This window comes from Schistocerca cancellata, chromosome 4, assembly GCF_023864275.1.
Source record: "Schistocerca cancellata isolate TAMUIC-IGC-003103 chromosome 4, iqSchCanc2.1, whole genome shotgun sequence".
NCBI classification, from domain to species: domain Eukaryota; kingdom Metazoa; phylum Arthropoda; class Insecta; order Orthoptera; family Acrididae; genus Schistocerca; species Schistocerca cancellata.
The window spans coordinates 731,235,520-731,258,240 of NC_064629.1; the positions used below are offsets into that span (position 1 = coordinate 731,235,520).

The following is a 22,721-nucleotide window of genomic DNA, read 5'->3' on the forward strand; positions in this document are numbered from 1 at the left end:
TCATGTGATTTATCTGACCCCAGGAATGTGTCAATAAAGTTTCCCCTTGCTGGGACAATGAATTCACGGTGTTCTTATTTCAATTTCCAGGAGTGTAGATGTGCCATGAACATTCCTTAGGATTTCTACAATTTGTTTACAAATGAAACTTTTTCCCTTCCCATTAAGGTGCAAACCATGTCTGGTATAGAATTCTCAGTCCATATCGCCAGTGTCAAGAAAGAATGTGGTATTGTAAGCCAATGATCATTTAAAAAAATAGTTTCAATACTTCTGCATTCTGAGAGTAAAATCTGCAGTTTGTCAATTTTATTCACTCTACCATTATGATTGGTTATACCTAATCCATTTACATTAAAGTGCAGTAAGATTTTATAATAATGCTTGTTGGCTTTCTCAATTTCTTTGTTTACACAGTAATTTCTACTGTGTAAACAAAGAGATTGAGAAAGCCAACAAGCAGTATTATAAAATCTGCCAAATCTGTGTGGTATTCCCAAAACAACTGTTTTTTGTTCCTCTAGTAGCATCAGTGTGTTTATTTACGCCTTTCGGGCTTGTTTGAGTTCATTTTTATACATGTTGTTGGAGCCTGCAATTAATTCCATGCATGATTTGTTAGTAGTATTGGAGCAGTTCTTTATGATTTCACGCATGGATGCACTTGGTTTGATGAAATTGGTGGCATTTACACACTGTTCATATTGTAAAACGTTGGCAGTTGCTCTCCCATGATTGCTGGAATATATAGAGATATCACTGTTATTCCTCTGTTCTTTAATTACATTTGTCTGGATTACTGTAGGTGGAATAATTTCAGGTTTAGTGGCTATATTTCATGACGTGAGAGACTTCTTACATTTGTTATTTACCTCCACTGCTGTGATTCAATTTTTGGTAACATTTGGAGTGTGCAAAGTTGGTATCAGTATTTCGCATCTATTATTTAGCAGCACATGATGGTTTGTTAGTTTAGGCCTAGAACAGTAAGTGATTTTACACTCAGTGAACTGTGACTGCCTATCACTTGTTGACTCCACAGAAAGCTCTGCAAGGTACCTTAATGCATCTTCAAGCATCTTGACATAATTTTTTGCATCCCTTATTTCTCTGGGGAGTGACTCTGTCACAGAAAGTTCCACATCTTCATTGTACATTTGTATTGCCAATTTTTGACCATTATTTTGAGTTAGTGCATAAAAACTTCAACATAAAATGTAGGAATGTAATAGAACAAGACTGAAAGGGGGCCTTAAATTCAGTTATGATCAGACAATAATAATGTACAACCAACATATCAAAATGAAAACAGTATAGATAAAAAATAAAGTCATATAACCAGCTGATGAAGTCATATAGTTTCAGCAGTTGAAGACAGTGACTAAATGTACAGCAAAAGAAATAAAACAACAGCAAAATGGTCTGGAGTGCTTATGGTAAATTAAATGGGGTTTCCAAAACCAAACTTACAATGTATCTGAAAAGGAAGGTTTTGACTCGCAGTAGTGAGATATGGAGTTTTAACACGAAAGCTATTCAATAGCTGAGGATTAATAATAAATCAAAGAGAAGGTACTTATTGAAAATTACTAGGAGAAAAAGTAAAATGAACAAATGTGCCAGGAAACAGACTGGAGTTGCATTCATAATTATAACTGTAATGAAAATAAAATGGATGTGAGTACATTTAGCCATATGGATAGCTGGTAGAGACATGACTGAAACAACAATCTAAAAGAAGGTGAGTAGATGACATCATAAAACATGCAGGAACTAATGCATGTATCTAACTGAAGACAATTTAATGCGTGGGAAAGTAGAGACAGAAATGACAGCAAATGATGTGAAGGATTATATTGTACATTCTGTGTGTATGCCTGTACAGTCTCATTTAGCATGTTGAACATTGGTAACAGAAATATAGTACAGTACATCTTACGGTACAAATAGATCTGATATATTTGAGGATCATCACTCTTAAATTGATATCACTGATATTCGAGCAGTTGTAGCAACAGTACTTAAGAAAGTACAAATGTCAACTAAACCAAGTAGAAAGATTTATATATATGATAAACTAGGTAGAGAGACATTTAGGTCATCTTTCAAGATAATTCTGCATGTTTCCCAAGTTAACATAGAGTCTACATGAATTCCTAGAATTTTAACTGCTTTTACTTCTAAAGTTTTGACAATCGAAATATAATCTGCTGGTTTGTATCATGGTTGCAAAGCAGTGTATTTGATGAGAACCAGTTTAGTGCTGCTTCCATGTCATGTTGCATCATATCTTGCAGATCTAATGTATTCTAATGCTTAGTTAGTAATGTTATGTCATCAGCAATTACACAGTGGGGTAAATCATTGATTGCAATTATGAAAAAAAAAGTTCCCAAGGACAGAACCTTGTGGGACCACTGTTTTAACTTCTTTCAGCTGTGAGTGCCTGTTTCTGACAGAGACAAACTGTTTCCTATTGTCCATGTATGATACAATTGCTGCCAATGCCGATCCTTGTGCATCACAGAAGTTGAGTTTATCAAGTAAGATATCATGAGAAATACAGTCAAATACCTTACTTGAATTACAAAAAAGGAGTGAAGCTTTATTTTTATTCTCAAAGGCTGTTATTACTTCATTTACAATTGACAGGACAGCAGTGGTAGTATTTCCTCCCATGTAGAAGCGAAATTGACTATTAGAAAATAGATTATGCAACCCAAAGTAGTTGTTCGGTTGGTTATAAATAAGAGTTTCAAATATTTTGGAGGAAACAGGAACTATTGAAACTGTTTGGTGATTTTTGAGACCATGTTTGCTGCCTTTTTTGTACACTGGAATAACTTTGAATATTTTTAGTATTGTAGGAAATACTCCCAACTCTAGACACCCATTAAAAACAAAGGCCCATGTTTCACTAATTATATGTACCGTTTTCCTAATCATATAACTGGACAACCAAGAGTAGTCCATGCTCTTTGAGTTTGAGAACTTTGCTACTACTTTTTTAATTTCAGTGGGTGTGATTGTTCTGCATTTAAAGCTGTAGTTTCTACAGTTTTGATGCTTAAGTAGATCAGTTGGATTAGTATGTGTAGTTTTAGTTTTGTTCCTAATATCAGCTACAGAATCCATGACAAAAAGATTAACTTTGTCCAGATCATGAACTGTATCATTTTCTTGCTACATGTGATGCTCTTGTGCATCAACATTACATGCAGCTTTGCACTTATCAGGAGCACCTTCAATGTACCTTTCATATGCTGTTCTTTTTGCCATTCTAAGCTTAGTTCTGTTAGTGCTCGTACATTCCAGATAAGCTTCTTACAATTCATCATTCTGCTCTGTTTCATATTTAGGAGAAGTTTTATACACATAGTACAAACATAACATATTTCCCTGATATTGGTAAGTTCATCTGTAGATCACTTAATGTTCTTCTTTATAGGTTTGCTTTTGTGAATGATTTTTATAAGAGGAGAACAAATATACCACAGGTCTAAATAAATTTTAATGAACCTCTCAAAAGCAGTTTCAGTTTCATTTATACCCATTTGACACTAGTATATACAGTTCCACATAATATTTCTAAATGAACTTGTTTACTACTTCTTCCTTTGGTCCTCTACCCCACGTCACCTTTCCCTTAGTGTTGGCACTTTTTTTATAGAGGAATTCACCAGTTTTGTTTTGGTTAAGCCTAAGGAGTATTGGATCATGCAGTGCAAATCCCCCTCCAACAATACTGATAATGTACACATCACTTTCAGAGTTAACAATGATGTTATCTATAAATGTTCCATCACATGTGACTTTTCTGTTGCTACAATGTAGATTGAATACTCTGAGGAGGTTGAAAAATGACATATTGACTTTCTCACTCTCATTTCCCATTTCTATATGGAAGTCCTGTAGATAGCAATTTCTGTTTTAGATTTTAACAACTTTTTCATTATCAGTTCAAAATTCTCAAAGAAAATGTCTGTGTCTCCACATGGAGACCTGTAGAGACTTATAATGGTTACTGTATGTCCATCTTTTTAGTGATGGTTGTGGGCCTTGGCTGTTCGATAGAGGATATCAAATTAAACACCTTTCAGCAGTCAATTTTCAACCTTATTTTATTGGGCAATCAGTTTCAGCATTTTACTACACCATTTTTCATGGTCGGCAGGTGATGGTTGAAGTGGTCACTGTAATTACTAACACCAGTATTGCTGGCCCCTGTTTGGATCACAAGTGATGTAGATTACTCCTACCCAATTGTCAGGAGACTGAATATAGTGTAGCAAAATGCTGAAACTGGTTGCCCAATAAAATAAAGTTAAAAATTGATGGCTGAAAGGTGTTTAATTTGATATCCTTTATAATGGTTGTGTTATACTCTACAAGATTTACACCACTTAACTCCCCATCTGTTTTGAAACAGTATGACGTAATACCAATTTTTGTGAATCTCATACCCTCTTTAACTATGCCTGCCCCACCATTTTTTTCACTTCCTGACATATCACATCTGCAACAACATATCCCCAAGGAATGAAGAACTCTACCTCACCATTCCTCATCCAATGCTCTGATATACATACAAGATCTACTTCCTCATTACTGCAGAAGTGCTCCAATTTCAACAATTTATTCCTAAAGCTACAGAAATTCACTTGCAACGCACTTAGTGTTTTATTAATATGAGAATGTTTATCAGTCATACACTCCTGGAAATGGAAAAAAGAACACATTGACACCGGTGTGTCAGACCCACCATACTTGCTCCGGACACTGCGAGAGCGCTGTACAAGCAATGATCACACGCACGGCACAGCGGACACACCAGGAACCACGGTGTTGGCCGTCGAATGGCGCTAGCTGCGCAGCATTTGTGCACCTCCGCCGTCAGTGTCAGCCAGTTTGCCGTGGCATACGGAGCTCCATCGCAGTCTTTAACACTGGTAGCATGCCGCGACAGCGTGGGCGTGAACCGTATGTGCAGTTGACGGACTTTGAGCGAGGGCGTATAGTGGGCATGCGGGAGGCCGGGTGGACGTACCGCCGAATTGCTCAACACGTGGGGCGTGAGGTCTCCACAGTACATCGATGTTGTCGCCAGTGGTCGGCGGAAGGTGCGCGTGCCCGTCGACCTGGGACCGGACCGCAGCGACGCACGGATGCACGCCAAGACCGTAGGATCCTACGCAGTGCCGTAGGGGACCGCACCGCCACTTCCCAGCAAATTAGGGACACTGTTGCTCCTGGGGTATCGGCCAGGACCATTCCCAACCGTCTCCATGAAGCTGGGCTACAGTCCCGCACACCATTAGGCCATCTTCCGCTCACGCCCCAACATCGTGCAGCCCGCCTCCAGTGGTGTCGCGACAGGCGTGAATGGAGGGACGAATGGAGACGTGTCGTCTTCAGCGATGAGAGTCGCTTCTGCCTTGGTGCCAATGATGGTCATATGCGTGTTTGGCGCCGTGCAGGTGAGCGCCACAATCAGGACTGCATACGACCGAGGCACACAGGGCCAACACCCGGCATCATGGTGTGGGGAGCGATCTCCTACACTAGCCATACACCACTGGTGATCGTCGAGGGGACACTTAATAGTGCACGGTACATCCAAACCATCATCGAACCCATCGTTCTACCATTCCTAGACCGGCAAGGGAACTTGCTGTTCCAACAGGACAATGCACGTCCGCATGTATCCCGTGCCACCCAACGTGCTCTAGAAGGTGTAAGTCAACTACCCTGGCCAGCAAGATCTCCGGATCTGTCCCCCATTGAGCATGTTTGGGACTGGATGAAGCGTCGTCTCACGCGGTCTGCACGTCCAGCACGAACGCTGGTCCAACTGAGGCGCCAGGTGGAAATGGCATGGCAAGCCGTTCCACAGGACTACATCCAGCATCTCTACGATCGTCTCCATGGGAGAATAGCAGCCTGCATTGCTGCAAAAGGTGGATATACACTGTACTAGTGCCGACATTGTGCATGCTCTGTTGCCTGTGTCTATGTGCCTGTGGTTTTGTCAGTGTGATCATGTGATGTATCTGACCCCAGGAATGTGTCAATAAAGTTTCCCCTTGCTGGGACAATGAATTCACGGTGTTCTTATTTCAATTTCCAGGAGTGTATTTACAGTATTCAGTGTCATGTTCTGTCCTTTGTCGTGGTTAGGTTCAAAAAATCCTTGAGAAGCACAGGTTTCCTGCACCTCATGAATCATTCACTGGGCTGCAGTGAGTAACTTGCCACCACTGCCATTTTTTTCCAACTTTGTTTTCAGTGATGATGGTGCTGCTGTTATAGAGGCTTTGGGTGCCTGCTCTGTAACTGCTACTGTGCTCTCCTGTTAGTTTCTGGTATTTCTTTGAGATGTTTCTGGAGGCTGAGAAATCTTCATACTTGGTAACCCATCATATGTTGTATCAAGCACACTAGCTGACCTTCTTCTTCCAATTCTTCTCTGTGAACTGGTGTCATTTTGGATGTTTCGTTACTTTACCAACATCTTACAGTTACCTTGGAGTGATGTAGCCTCACTGGCAGCAGAAATTACATTTGATTCTCCTGATAACATACACTTTCTGTCCATGAGATGCATGACTGTAGCATCAACCTACACATTTGAGTCCTTATTTACATTTATAAAATCTTTGTTATTATAACATTTTTTCCTAGTCTATTTAGGTGAAAACCCTGTGTAGTGTGGAATATTTCCCCCAAATTGCTAGTGTCAACAAATGTTGCATTTTAAAAATGGCTGCAGAATTCCGCATCTCTGTATTAGCACATCCAGTTTTTTTGTTGACACATGATCACTCTGTCAAGTTGTGTCAATGTGGCACTTAAAAAACAATGACATTTGTCCCTCTCATCTCTCTCTCTCTCTCTCTCTCTCTCTCTCTCTCTGTCTCTCTCTCTCTCTCTCTCTCTCTCTCTCTCTCTCTCTCCTTCTCTTTGTTCCTTACAATATCATTCGATCCCACCAGGAAGACGGAAAAATCTTTGTTAGTGAGTAATGAAATATTTTCTGGATTCATTGGTGTGGCTGCACTAAATTTTACTCCTGGTTTTAATATGTAAGTTAATTTATGAGTGCTTCTACTCCTAAATTCTGTGTCTATACATCACCCCTGGCTGCCTGCATAGAGTTCAATTTTACTTGTACCAACTGTTCTAAGATTACCGATTATCAAGTGTCCTTTTCAGTACATGAGGTCTTGTTTTGCACTGTTTTCTCTTTCCTTTTTATTAAAGGAGTCTGATAGTGTCTCAGGAAAACTGCTTATCAGCAGCAAATTTTTTAAGTCCAACAGTAATATCACAAATTGAGTCTGCCGTGATGCAAAACACCATGTTATTTGCTTATTTCTTTATTATCCCAAACTAGTTTTGGCAACAAATGTCACCATCACCAGTGGGGGTTTTTAATTTAAAACATGCAGAAAATGGTATGGTTGTGCAAACACAGTAAAACATTATTACATTTTTACAAATCGTCTTTTGAAATATAGTTTTATATAGATACTTTTATACTCCCTTATTTCTTAAATGGTGTCAGTAATATTCCTTGTTCTCTCTCATTTGTAAGGACATTTTGTTTTTCATGTAGTTCACTTGAAATGGCCAGAACACACACTATGGTATACAGTCCCTGTAGTGAAAATTCTAAGGAGCCAGCAGCTACTGCACAACAGTTATCAAACAAAGCATAAGCCTATAGAGAGAGAAATCCTAAATGAAGAGCAAATGGGTACTGCATGAAGCCTTCACTAGATGTCACAGGAATTAATAAAAGAGAGTAGCAAAGGAAAATCAGAAATTTTGAACTCTATTTTTAAATCTTCTTTTACAGTGGAAGATCCAGTTTAATTCTCCCATCATTACAAAAATCAGAGACATAAATATTAGTGTCAGTGTTACTGAGAAACAGCTGAGGTCACTAAAATTTCAAATAATCTCAAAGCCTGCTGGAATCCCAGTCATTCTATATAAAATTTACAGCTATGTTAGCCCCAGTCTTAACTATAATACGAGGGCAGTTCAATAAGTAATGCAACACATTTTATTTCTCGGCCAATTTTGGTTGAAAAAACCAGAAATTTCTTGTGGAATATTTTCAAACATTCCCGCTTTGTCTCGTATAGTTTCATTGACTTCCGACAGGTGGCAGCGCTGTACGGAGCTGTTAAAATGGCGTCTGTAACGGATGTGCGTTGCAAACAACGGGCAGTGATCGAGTTTCTTTTGGCAGAAAACCAGGGCATCTCAGATATTCATAGGCGCTTGCAGAATGTCTACGGTGATCTGGCAGTGGACAAAAGCACGGTGAGTCGTTGGGCAAAGCGTGTGTCATCATCGCCGCAAGGTCAAGCAAGACTGTCTGATCTCCCGCGTGCGGGCCGGCCGTGCACAGCTGTGACTCCTGCAATGGCGGAGCGTGCGAACACACTCGTTCGAGATGATCAACGGATCACCATCAAACAACTCAGTGCTCAACTTGACATCTCTGTTGGTAGTGCTGTCACAATTGTTCACCAGTTGGGATATTCAAAGGTTTGTTCCCGCTGGGTCCCTCGTTGTCTAACCGAACACCATAAAGAGCAAAGGAGAACCATCTGTGCGGAATTGCTTGCTCGTCATGTGGCTGAGGGTGACAATTTCTTGTCAAAGATTGTTACAGGCGATGAAACATGGGTTCATCACTTCGAACCTGAAACAAAACGGCAATCAATGGAGTGGCGCCACACCCACTCCCCTACCAAGAAAAAGTTTAAAGCCATACCCTCAGCCGGTAAAGTCATGGTTACAGTCTTCTGGGATGCTGAAGGGGTTATTCTGTTCGATGTCCTTCCCCATGGTCAAACGATCAACTCTGAAGTGTATTGTGCTACTCTTCAGAAATTGAAGAAACGACTTCAGCGTGTTCGTAGGCACAAAAATCTGAACGAACTTTTCCTTCTTCATGATAACGCAAGACCTCACACAAGTCTTCGCACCTGAGAGGAGCTCACAAAACTTCAGTGGACTGTTCTTCCTCATGCACCCTACAGCCCCGATCTCGCTCCGTCGGATTTCCATATGTTTGGCCCAATGAAGGACGCAATCCGTGGGAGGCACTACGCGGATGATGAAGAAGTTATTGATGCAGTACGACGTTGGCTCCGACATCGACCAGTGGAATGGTACCGTGCAGGCATACAGGCCCTCATTTCAAGGTGGCGTAAGGCCGTAGCATTGAATGGAGATTACGTTGAAAAATAGTGTTGTGTAGTTAAAAGATTGGGGAATAACCTGTTGTATTTCAATGCTGAATAAAACAACCCCTGTTTCAGAAAAAAAATGTGTTGCATTACTTATTGAACTGCCCTCGTACATCACAGAGGCCATGAACAAAAACTGTGCCCAGTGGTTGGAAGAAAACACAGGTCATGTCCATCTATAAGCAGGGTGGCAATATGATCCACAGAACTACCATCCATTAGTATTAACATCCATCTGTTGTAGAATCTTACAAGATATTATGATCTCAAAAACAATGAGATATTTCAAACAGAATGATCTCTTTCATGCCAACAAGAACGGTTTCTGTAAACATTTGTCATGCAAAATTCAACTTGGGGTCTTTCATGTGATATTGTGAAATCCATGGATCAAGGCAAACAGGCAGATGCAGTATTTCTTTATTTCCAAATAACATTTGCCAGAGCAGCAAGAATGGTAACAGATTTATTTGACTCATGAAAGAGCATCATTCAGGTGATGAAAAATGTGAAGTGGTGTGTTTTATGTTGATGATGCGGCCAATAACTCTGATAGTACAATTTGAAACCAGCCTGCACATGCATTGTCACATCTTGATAAGATTTCAAATTGGTGTGAAGACTGGCAGCATGCTTTACATGTTCTGTAATGTAAATTTGTGCACTTCACAAAATGCAAAAATATGGCACCATATAACTAAAATATCAATCAATAACAATTGCAGTGAGTCAGCTCATACAGATACATAGATCTGTTTGCAGGGATATGAAACTGAATGACCATGTAGGTTCAGTCATAGGTAAAGCAGGTGGCAGACCCCTGTTCATTGGTAGGACATTGGGAAAAATTTAGCCAGTCTTGAAATGAGAGTGCTTATGTACCTCTCACATGATCTTTTCTATAATATTCCTGAAGTGTGCTGGGTCCATACTAAATAGGACTAACAAGGGGTATTGAATATATACAAAGAAGGGCAATAAGAATGGTAACAGATTTATTTGACTCATGGAAGAACAACACACAAGAGCCGAAAAATGTGAAGTGGAAAATGCTTGAGCATAGATATCAACTGACCTTCAAAAGGAATCATGAGAGTTATACTGCCACTGTTATTACTACCACAGAGACCACAAAGACAAGATCAGATTAATTAAATGTGCACAGAGCATTCCCTTGCTCCATATATGAATGGAATGAGAAGAAACCATAATATGGGGTAGAATGTGTGCCATGCACTTCATGATGCAGAAAATAGATGTAAATCTATGAGGTACCAAGTGTGGATGTCAAGTGGCTGATGATGACAATGAGGGTGGTGGTGATAACACAACTTTAAAAAAAGATTCAAAATGTTGATTTATATTTTGTGTTGGTTCATAAAGACATAGAAATTACATAATCTACAAAAGTGTTGAGGATGTATGTGGACCACTACCTGTATTATAAAGATCCTGTTAAGAGACTTTATCACAGGCTCAATTCAATCTTTTTTTCTTTCTTTTATGAAAATTAGTTTTGAACTGTGCCCAACACAAGTTGCCAGAATGAAATCATTTGGGTGTTATCAGGCCCTTGTCATGTATGGAATGCAATTTTGGGTTACAGCAAACTATCAGTTAAAATAAACCTTTAAACCTTCCTTACAAAGTAATATTGTGTGTTGAAGCATTGCCTGTGAAAGTCAAAGTTTCAGGTTCAGTACTTTTGCTTTAGTACTTAGTATTCATCTAGCAAGAAATTTCAAACCAAAACACATGGTTCACAGTAGATTAAAAGGTTCATTCACATTACAGAAAAGTTCTTTTTAAACTATGTCATTGCATCATTCACAGACATACTGTATATCTCTGTAGGATGTTGAACTGTTTGTCTATGATTAAAGTCAACTGAGGAGAGGAACTGTTATCTTTAAACTACTTAATTTATAATGGGTAAAAATAATCAACACTCAGACATATGAGTCACACTCACATCACCTCTCACAGTTCACTCTGAAAGGAAAGGGGTGAGGAGGAGGATGTAAACCAAGATACAGAATGTTTCTAAAATGTTCTAAAACAGTTTACTTGAATATTTTAGGTCCTCCTGATCTAATTCCTTAGAGAGTTTGGTGATTATGTTTATATCTAGATAATAAGTAGTACACAATTTTTACTATAAAACTAAAAACATCCATTGTCATATTGTTAAAAATGCACAGGAAGACATTTACTATGGAAGACAGGTAGAAGACAAAAAATGTCATGACCCCTCAATCTCAGTCATTTGGATAATTATCACAAGACCTATCTAAGACTATTGATTTATAGAAGAAAAATTCATAATTTAGACATTTCTTCAAAAGTTACAGAAATTTATGCAACTATTCAGTACCAAATATGGGTATTTGAAAGGCTGCTGTAATCCATGATTTTGTGAGTTTATGAATGTACATAAATAAGGAGAAGATTAGATCAGACAATTTAAACATTTATTATGAGTTCCTGACTAATCAACTTTGTGAAACACTCTTTCATTAACTCAGTAATTTGACTATCCTCTTTGTTTTAGTGTGGGAAATGTGTCCTAAAAATCTTCAAATATATTTTTAATACACTCAATGTATATATCAGTATGTGTGATTGTATGTTAAAGTTAAAAATGGACACTGTTTTTAGTTGCTGTTATTAGCATAAGCTAATCAAAAAGAAATCTGAAAAAAGCCACGTAAAAGATTAGATTAGATTAGATTAGATTAGATTAATACTAGTTCCATGGATCATGAATACGATATTTCGTAATGATGTGGAACGAGTCGAATTTTCCAATACATGACATAATTAGGTTAATTTAACAACATACTTAAGTTAATATAACAACTTTATTTTTTGTGTGTTTTTTATTTTTCTTTACTTTTTATTTTTATTTTTATTTTTTTTTTTAATTTTTTTTCTTAATTTCTATCTAAAAATTCCTCTATGGAGTAGAAGGAGTTGTCATTCAGAAATTCTTTTAATTTCTTCTTAAATACTTGTTGGTTATCTGTCAGACTTTTGATACTATTTGGTAAGTGACCAAAGACTTTAGTGCCAGTATAATTCACCCCTTTCTGTGCCAAAGTTAGATTTAATCTTGAATAGTGAAGATCGTCCTTTCTCCTAGTATTGTAGTTATGCACACTGCTATTACTTTTGAATTGGGTTTGGTTGTTAATAACACCATGGATCATGAGAGGGATCACAGTACCTTTTGAAATGAAGAAGAAATTGTATCTTTTGGCAAGAACAAGTATGGAGCCTGCAATAGTTGCACACTACAAAAATTACTTAAAATTATTATGACAGTTGTTAAAAAAATCAAGGAATGTGGATATAATGGCAGAAATCAGTACTTCTGACAACAGACTTAAGGTCACATGGAGTGTAGTGAAATGACAGACAGGACAACCAGCCAGAGAACAAGACAATCTGACTATTGAAATGAAAGGAAGGGATATAAATGATTAGTCAAGATAACTAATGCATTTAATAGTCACTTCTTAAATATAGTAGAAAGCACAGGGGCAAACAATTCAAGAGCAAAATCACAGCAGTATGTTGAAAATGTAACTTTTACAAATTCAGTCTTATGAATTATACATTCTCTCAAAAATTAAAACCTCATCTGGTTTTGATGATGTTTTCAATAGAGTACTAAAAATTTGTTCCCACATAATAAACCCAGTCTCATCTGATGTATTGAACAGATCAATGACTCAAGGCATTACTGCAGAGAGATTGAAATATGCCATTGTTAAACCCCTCTTTAAGAAAGATAAGAGAGATGTCAAGTACTACCAGCCTGTTTTACTGCTAACACCATTTTCCAAAACTTTTGTGAATGTGATATAGTCTAGAATAGTAGTTCACCTTAGCAACTGTGATATCCTTAGCAAATCACAGTTTAAGTGTGAGAAATATTGCTCCACTGAGAATGCCATTTACACATTCACTCATCAGATTTTACAAGCATTAAATAATAAAATAGTGTCAGTTTGCATTTTGTGCTAATGATCTAAGACATTTGACTGTGTGAATCATAGTATTATTCTAGATAAATTGACATTTTAGTGGATTGGTGGTAAAGCCAACCAACAGACAGTGTCATATCTAACCAAAAGAACACAGAAAGCTGTACTTAGTAATTCAAGCAATATAGTCCAGGGACATAATTCTGACGGGGAGAAATCACATATGGGGCTCACCAAGGCTCATTCTTAGGTCCACTACTATTCCTAATATATATAAACAATCTTCCACCTCATATACAACAAGCAGAACAAGCAGACTTAGTTCGTTTTGTATATGGCACTAGTACCGTAATCAATCCAAGCATACATACAGAAACAGAAGTAATTGTAAACAGAGTTCATAAAAATATCATTGAATGGTCTCACCCTCAATGTTAAAAAGACACTGCATATTCAGCTCTACACACCCAGATGTACTACACCAATGATAATTGTAACTCAGGGTGAGGAAATAATAAGTACGGGGGAAGCTTCAAAATTCTTTGGAATTGATATTGATGAGAATTAAAATTGGAGAAAACACATTTTGGAACTCCTAAAACAACTTAGCTCAGCTACTTTTGCACTTAGAATCACTATAAATCTTGGGAAGACACAAATCAGTAAGATGAGATAGTGGGCTTTTTGACTATTGATCACAGTATATTTATTCCCTCATGAAGTTTGTTGTAAATAGTCTACTACAGTTTAAAAGGAACAATGAGGTACACAATTACAGTATTTGAAGGAAAAATTACATACATTACTCTACATTAAGGTCGTCTTTAGCATAAAAAGGGGTGCACAATGCTGCAAAAAAAGTTTTGATCACTTACCCAGTGGTATAAAATATCTGACAGTAGCAAAGTATAATTTGATATCAAACAGAAAGTTTCTCCTTGACAACTCTTACTACTCCACAGAGGAATTTCTATTACTGTTATGTGTAAAGGCTGGGGGGTAGGAATTACTCACTCACATCTGCATATCTTTTTTTCTTTTTAAAATAATTTGTTCCACATCATTACAGTCTATAGTGCAAAATGATCCATGGAAAATGTATGCAACTAACTAAATGAAGGTGTAAATGAAATTGTTAATGTTTAGGCACATTTTAACAATAATTGTCTGATACAACACAAACATTTTTGTAATTTATATGATATGTCCTACATCATTATGCCAAATTGTGAAAGAATATATAATTACATAAATAAGTTAAACAGCCCGAAAATAACAAGGAAATCACAACAAACAGAAGATAATATCTAAAAACTGAAACTTGCAGCTTCTGCAAGTATTTATACTCCGAAATTGTAGTAATACAAATTAATCAAAAGGACAGAAATCAAGATTACAGTTTTCTGAGTAATACAGTGAAGAGATGTAGCAGAAAGCTGGTACATGTTTGTAGCCTAGAAAAAGCTCAAAATGATACAGGTAGCAATTGTAGACACATCTGTTAAGCTGAGTGAAGTGACACAGTGGTTGGAACATCCGGCTCACATTGAGGAAGGTGGCAGTTCAAATCTTCATTCAGCCATCCATATTTGAGTTTTCCATAATTGTCCTAAAATTACTTAAACCAATGATGGGTACTTCCTGTGGAAAGTACACAGCTGATTTCTTTCCCCATCTTTCCCTTGTATGAGCTAGAGTTCCATCTCTAATAGCTTCACAATCAATCAGACATTAAGCCGTAAGTCCCCTTATTTTACTGCGAAGGCATATTGTGTAAATGTAAAGCTACTTTCAGTTTGAATGCAGATTTGAAAACTGGAATGATTCACTAGGTGCAATTCTAATGGATGTCATATATCCTTACCTTCCTTTGACTTGATAAATAGATTAATGAGCCAGTTAGAGGGGCTCATTGGTTCAACATCCAATACAAGTCAAGTGTTATTTGACAATTTTCGCACACAAAGTAAATTGCCAATGTTATGTTCTTAAGTGCCTCATAATTTGAGAGTTGAAGTACAAACCTTTAGATTTGTAGCTCAAGAATGAGTGAACAAGCAGACTGACCAAGGGTTATACATAATTTAAACTGACATCTGGAGAGTCATAACATATTTTAGTACAAATATTCTTGATTGTAACCATAACAGTGAGGGGTTCCTTTGAGAAATGTCATAGATAACACCATTGCAATTATTAGTCCCTATCATTACTTATTGTTGTGGAATGTATTGAATGAACATAAAATGAGCCAGTTTTGTTTACAAAAAACAAATAACAATTGTGACAGTCACTGGAAAACATGCACAAAGAGTGTAAACTTATTAGTTTTCCATTCCTTTCCTATCAACCACTGACAATAATTAAAGAAATAAAAAAATCATTCATCAGACATGGATACACCAAAAGAAGGGAAAAGTACATCTTATTTATAATCTGTTCAAATATTGTGATTATCTCAAATAACTAAATCCCACAGATAAGTCTCTATGTTTGTGTCCTATGTTGTGCTGAACCAGTGATAACAACAGTTCATTTGAATTCACAAAATAGTGTGACATATGACATTTGTCTCATATTCTGAAAGTCTGATAAGAATTACAGATATGACAGACAGTGACTTATTACTTTAGCAAACTTCAAATTAAACTCACAAAAGCAGATAATTCTGATATAACTGATAGTCTGGTTTATTTTAACATTTGACCATTACTTGATACTTTTCATTTAACTGTCACTTCATGTTTTGTATGCATCTAAAGTGGTTTTTTCCATATAAAGTTATTAGAAAAGCATTGCCAAACTGTGCAGCATTCTTTGTTTGAGGTTAAATAGATGCAGCATGCAGTGTATTGCCATCTACACATATCGAGGCAGGGACATGTGTTTCATATCTTGTGTTACTGTGTAGATTTTTCCATGAAGGGAAACATAGGTTATTAATGTGTTAGCCACTGAGACTACTGTATAGTAATAGTATAGACAAATGGAAAGGACAAAATTTTAGAATCTGCAAAGGGGAAGGTGGCAGTGGAAGGTATAATATGTTGTTATGAAACAAATTTTCATATACAGGTATATCAGACGGTAAAATACAGTGAAAGAGAGAGATAAAATTACTACTTTTCATAAGGAAACAATAAGAGTTTTATGAAATAATCATATACATTTTTCTAGTTAACTTCATAAAGAAGATATGGAATTCACACTTTACATAATGGTATGGTTATTGTTATGTTGTCTTGAAGTCGGGTTGATAGAACATGTATATATGTGTTAGTAATTATATTCATCACTAGCCAGCATTATTGGATTAAGCTTTCATTCTAGTCAGTTTCAGTTATTCACATCTCTTTTCATGTTTTATATTTCCTTTTCCTAAAGAGTCAATAGAAGCAAATCTGTCTGATTTTTGTTTCTTATATTCACCAGTTTCTTATCAGAGAACATACAATTATTATAACTAATAATTTTTCTGGTGGCAATACATTACCATATTGAATTTTAGGCTGCTGGTTTGAGTTCGGAATACGAAATGGCACAGTCGCAATAGTAATTGGAAAGTGCATTTGCAAATCATCTCCAGATTTTTCAAATTCTAGGCTGACCTGTTGGCATAATGCATACAAAATGGAAAATTCATGCCATAAGCAATAAAAAGAAAACTATAACTGTGTTAAACAACTAGTAATAAACACAATACATGTGAAGATCAGTTGTTCAATGAACAGCTGTTACACCACAGTTTTATTTACACACATTAAAGTGTGGTATTTACTTTATTTAATTTTTACAAAGTGATTATGTGAGCTGCTAGTTTCTGTGCATGTAGCAATATACAGTGAGTTCTAAAACCATGCAGAAAAAAGTCATTATTATCCAATGCATATGAAATTGTTTTATCAAGTAGCGTGCACAATTTAAAAAGAACTACAAGAACAGGGACATAATGAAATGGACTGAATTATATGATTATTAAGCTACATTGAAAATGTAAATTAGCTGAAGGACTAAAAGGAAAAAATTGCCTCCACAGTAATGACATAGACTTTGTAAATATAAAGACTTTTTAAGTTCTCTTCATATTTCACTACTTAAAATAGTGATACAAAGACAGTTCACTACACTAATAATCTTAATGGAGAATACTCCTTTCTTCAGCATAATATACTTGTAGAAATGAATGTTATCCATAAAGAATTAAAGATGAAACAACATTATTGTCTTATAGTTTATGATGGAAATGTATAGATATGCAATGCCATAAATTCATACAGTGTTAATAAAAATATATTAAAACACATAAATACACATCATAAATAGCATATTTCAGATTTGAAGTGTTTGCAGTGTTTGTGTTTTTCATGGTACATTGAATCAAGTACTGGTTGAAATGTCCAACTATCCTCTTAAACTATCCTCTTAAAAGGAAGAGTAAGAAAATTCTACAGATTTTGGTAGGAAAAAAGGAAGAAAGAATAAGGATTTCATGTCCAATGACAATCAAGATAATCAAAGACAAAGAGCTAGCCTAGCCTTGTAAGACTGAGTAAGGGAATCAACAATTGCCTTGTGCAATGCACTACATCATGTATACACCCTCCACCCAACTTCTTCAACTTCTTCAACAGACATGAACAGCAGATGACACACCGCACAGCAGCAGATTGGGCTGCAAGTAAAAGTCGACCTAAGAGTTGGTGTCTCTCTCTGACATGCACTTCCTTGCTGGAGCTTGAGGGGTTTTCCCAGAAAGGTGTGTGCTAGGAAGTACTCCCTGATAATTACTTTCAATACTGCTCCACACAGGTATGAGTAAAGTGAAGAAAATGCTGCTGAGTCATTACTGCACACTTTGGCTGACTGTAATTCCTGGCAGCTGCAAGCCTTATCAACAGCTGGTGGCAGAGTGCTTCATTTATTCTTGATGCAGACCAAGCTGTGCCACCAAACAGAGGATTTAATCATATTGATTTGCTTGCATTGTAATTATTATACAATAAATTCACACATGCCTTGCCCTTTCACCTGCCTATTTCCTTTGTGTGTCATGTATGCTATGCTATTAGCATGTAACTGATCCTCATAGATAGTGCACCATTCCACTTGCCACTTTAACAAGAATATTTAATTGTATCATTTCTGTTGCATGTTTAGAGTAAATTCACTTTGTCCACTTCATCTTGTATTGCGAGTGCATGATAGTTTTTTGTTGTCACAGTAACATTCTGTGTGCCAAGTTATGTAGACTGCCATGATCATGTTATAGATTATTTAGTGCATTGTTGATAAGGTCATGTGTAATAAATGTTGTCCACATCTCAAAGTGTGACCACCAACTGCGTGTCACACACCAAGACTTATTCATGGTTTGATGTCTGCCCTGACTAAGCCAAATACACACAAATCCCCTGTACTCATGCATACACCAATGAGTACTATGTTAAATGATATGGACACCTTCAAGCTAGCATTTATTTTCACTTTTGGGACAATCGTATGTAATTGTACTGTATGTTACAGGTAGTTGCGTCTGGTTCCAATAAACAAACAATGAGAACATTTATATGTCCTGTTATTTCATTCTACAGACTTAGTCCTGCATGCACTAGTGCGTGGCACTGGTTGAGCTTATAAGTAGGAAGATAGTGGGAAACATATCTCCCATAGCCTGGCTAAGTTAACTGTTCTTGCAGTTGCCTGAAGCAGATTAGGAAACCCACATAAAATCTAAGTTTGTGTGGCCTGTTTGGAATTTAAATTTTACTCCTCTCAAGTTTACAGCAGAGGTACTCATTGTATCACTTATCAGGACCTCTTCCTTCTCCATTTGCATATGGAGCATGGGAAGCATGATTTCCTAACACCTTAGTGGATATGTATGGGCTCATAGTATATTCCTAGATTCCTCACTTGTTCCTTGAAATTTTGTGAGCAGGCTCCCATGGCATAATGTGCATCTATCTTCAAGCATCTGCTAGTTCAGATTTTTCAGTATCACTGTAATCCTCACCCAGAAATCAAACAAATCTGTGGTCATTCTTGCTGTCCTTCTTTGTATATGTTCATTATCCCATGTTATTCCTATGTGACACAGTTCTCACATATAAGATCAATATTTTAGAATACATTGCATGAGTGTTTTATAAACAATTTCCTCTGTAAACTGACTGTATTTTCCCAGTATCCTACCAATGGACCAAAGTCCGCCACCTCCTTTACCTATGAGTGATTCTGCACAATCATTCCAGTCCATATTCCAACAAATTATTACATTCAGGTATTTAAATGGCCACCAGCCTTGCTACAGTGGTAACACCGGTTCCCATCAGATCACCAAAGTTAAGCGCTGTCAGGTTGGGCTAGCACTTAGATGGAAGACCATGCAGTCTGCCGAGCACTGTTGGCAAGCGGCATGGACTCAGCCCTTGAGACGAAAATTGAGGAGCTACTTGACTGAGACGTAGTGGCTCCAGTCTTGGAAAATGACATTTGGCCAGGATAGCAGTATGCTGACCACATGCCCCTCCATATCTGCATTTGGTGATGCCTTTGGGCTGAGGATGACATGGCAGTTGGTCAGTACCATTGGGCCTTCATGCCCTGTTTGGGCAGAGTTTAGTTTTTAGGTATTTAAATGAGTTGATTGATTCCAGTTGTGAGTCATTGCTATCATAGTCATAAGACACTGCTTTTCCTTCTTTTTGTGAAATGCACAGTTTTTCATTTCTGAGCAAAAAATGTGAGCACAGTATGCCACCAACATGCTTTGAAGTATTTATAAGGAGTGATCAAAATTTTCCATCTGAGGGCATTGCTGCAGTGTTGATGAAATGTAGCACAACTCTTCATGTCTTTTCAAGTTGCGTGCAGTAAATGTGAGAATGTGAACTATGGCAACTTTATTACCAAATGCTTTCAAAGAGGACCAAATAGCTTTTATTATTTTATGAGCTGCTGCTGGACAAACACTGATAGACAGCCATTGGGGAATGAAGAATAGGTACGGAGCAGCATGTCTGTCAAAAAACACCAACTGCACCAAGGGGTGCTGCTGCTTCATGATAACACAAATACTCATATTGCAAATTTTGTAATGCAGAAGTTATGCCAAGCGGGAGATATATAAGCAATCACCCTATAGTCCTCATCTTTTTCCATGTGATTATCTTGCCATTGACACCTTAAAAATGCCTTGAAGTGTTGATGTTTGCTGTCAGATGAGGATGTGCAGCAGGCAGTTACAGACTTCTTCATGCAGCAGAACACAGTGTTTACCAAATGGGTACCTTAAACTTGGTGCATCAGTGGGATGATTGCCTCACTGCTCATGGTGATGTTGCCTAATTGGCATACCTATTCTGGACTTTACAGCCTTTGAACAGATCCCTTTTAATCACCCCTTATATGTCATATTACTAAAGTAGATGCTACCTTATGTTAAGTGACTAAACCATAGCTTTATCTCCCGTTTATAGGAGTTAAGGATAATGTAGTCACAGAGACTGCAACAAAATCTGAAAGAATTAAGGCAGGGGAATTGTAAGAAAAGCTTCTGTGATGCCTTAACAACTTTTTCAGTAAGTCCTGTTTCTTTGTACATGAAAACAGACATCTACATAGTGATTTCTATGAAAAGTATCAAAGATACAACATTGGAATTTTCCAGTCAACAGTAAAGCAGGAAAACGTTGTTGCCCTGAAGTGTTGGAGGATAGCATAAAAGGAATTCTTGGATGACTGACATTTGAACTACATGAGAATGGTATGTAAATATGGGTCTATCTTTAGAGTTACTTAATCTGATAAGGAAAATTAAATGCATCTGTCATTGCAGTAACTATGAATAACACCAGGAGAAAACTAAACAATGATAATCACTTGTCAATATGGAGTGAAGGGTCACCAAAGTACTAATCAAAGACTAATATGACAATTTTGAGAGTGAAAATGTTCGTCAGCTTAGTAAAAATTTACAAAAATTGTCAGTCAAGGAACATTGAAGTGCATGTAGAAATAATCAAAATTAATTGAGTGAGGTTTTAGGGCTTCAAAGGATATTCAGCAGTTCTTGAATTGGTGTTCCAATTATGTAACTTTCAGCCTTTTTCATGGGTACTAAATACTGTTACCTGAGTTGATTTCAACCTTATTTATTACTTTACAAAACCTGAATGGTAAATATTTGAAATACCATCTCAAGAAATTCTTCAATCTATGTTTCTGAAATCCCATGAAAATTTAAATTCACAACTTAAGTTCAAGATTAAAACCATTAGAAATTTACAAACACAGCAGCACATTCCCTCAAAATAAAACAAAACAGGTACCCATGATCACATACACAATAACTAAATGTCATGTGATCTAAATGCAAAGAAGGTAAATATTAATTCAATATTAGGCACAGTGAAACAATGTAATGAGTAAAGAGATAACTCACTCTACAGTGAAGACATTGAGCAGTAGATAGTCACATTAACATGGATTGAACCATACATTCCCTGGCCAGAGGGGTAGGAACAATGAGAAAAGAGATGCTAATATGGGTTCAAGCAGAGCTTGCTTTATGAAATCAGAGATAGGAGCATGTTGCACCTGGTGATGTAGTGGTGGGGAATTTAGGAACATGATTATAAAATAAAGAAAGAGGGAGACAACTAAAAAACTGTGTAGACATAGTTTCATGGACTGACAGATCTATTCAGTAATGTAAAATGAGAGGGCTGAAGAAATGTAATGAGGATAGGTGGGCCTAGGAAGAAAAAAGAGAACGGGGATGGAAAGTAGATGTGTCAAAGAGAATAGTGGAGTCTGGGACTAGAATGACTGTGGCACCAAATTACGTGTTGTATGGCTAGTGAGATAGTCTTGCCTATACAGCTCAGTTGATGTGTGTGTGGGGGGAAGGGCACAAATGGCATGGGTTACAACACAAGTCTTGAATTTAGTACTGGGCTCAGCCACAGTGTGATCAACTTTGCTCTACCCTATGGTTTAGCAGAGGACATTCATATTGTTGAACAGTTGGTTAATGGTCACAACAAAATAAGTATATGTTTTCATTCCAGCAGAGTTGAAACTTCACATAGCTACTTTCACAGGTGACACTGATTGTATTGGAATGAGTTACGCAGGACTGGAATAAGATGAACAATATGAGTGCATGTTACAGATCTTGTATCTGGATTTTTAATACACATAGAATCCATATGAAGGATTTGGCAGTGTGAGTTGCATAGTAATGGAGTGGGATATTTGTAGGCTTAGTGAGAGGGGTTGTGCTTCATTTCAAGTCAAGATGAAAAGTAGTCAAAGCTTCATCATAGGTTGTGGTTGAGCTTATTGTGGTATGGTGTAATATTTTTTTAACTGGATGGCTAGCTGGTTAGTGAGTCTGTTCGGAGTTTTAGACATATGTATGGCACAGGAGGTATGTTAATTAGCCTTATTTGGCAGAGATGAT

General features: G+C 37.1%; 1 protein-coding gene across 2 annotated transcripts in view; it reads right to left on the reverse strand.

Moving 5' to 3' along the window:
- LOC126184944 (arrestin domain-containing protein 2-like) overlaps positions 1–22,721 on the reverse strand; it is a 226,104-nt gene that overhangs the window by 16,635 nt on the left and 186,748 nt on the right. For both annotated transcript variants that reach the window (XM_049927617.1, XM_049927618.1), the window contains one exon: positions 16,749–16,863. In XM_049927617.1, the coding sequence (XP_049783574.1) occupies positions 16,749–16,863 (115 nt within the window). The remainder of the gene's footprint in view (positions 1–16,748; positions 16,864–22,721) is intronic.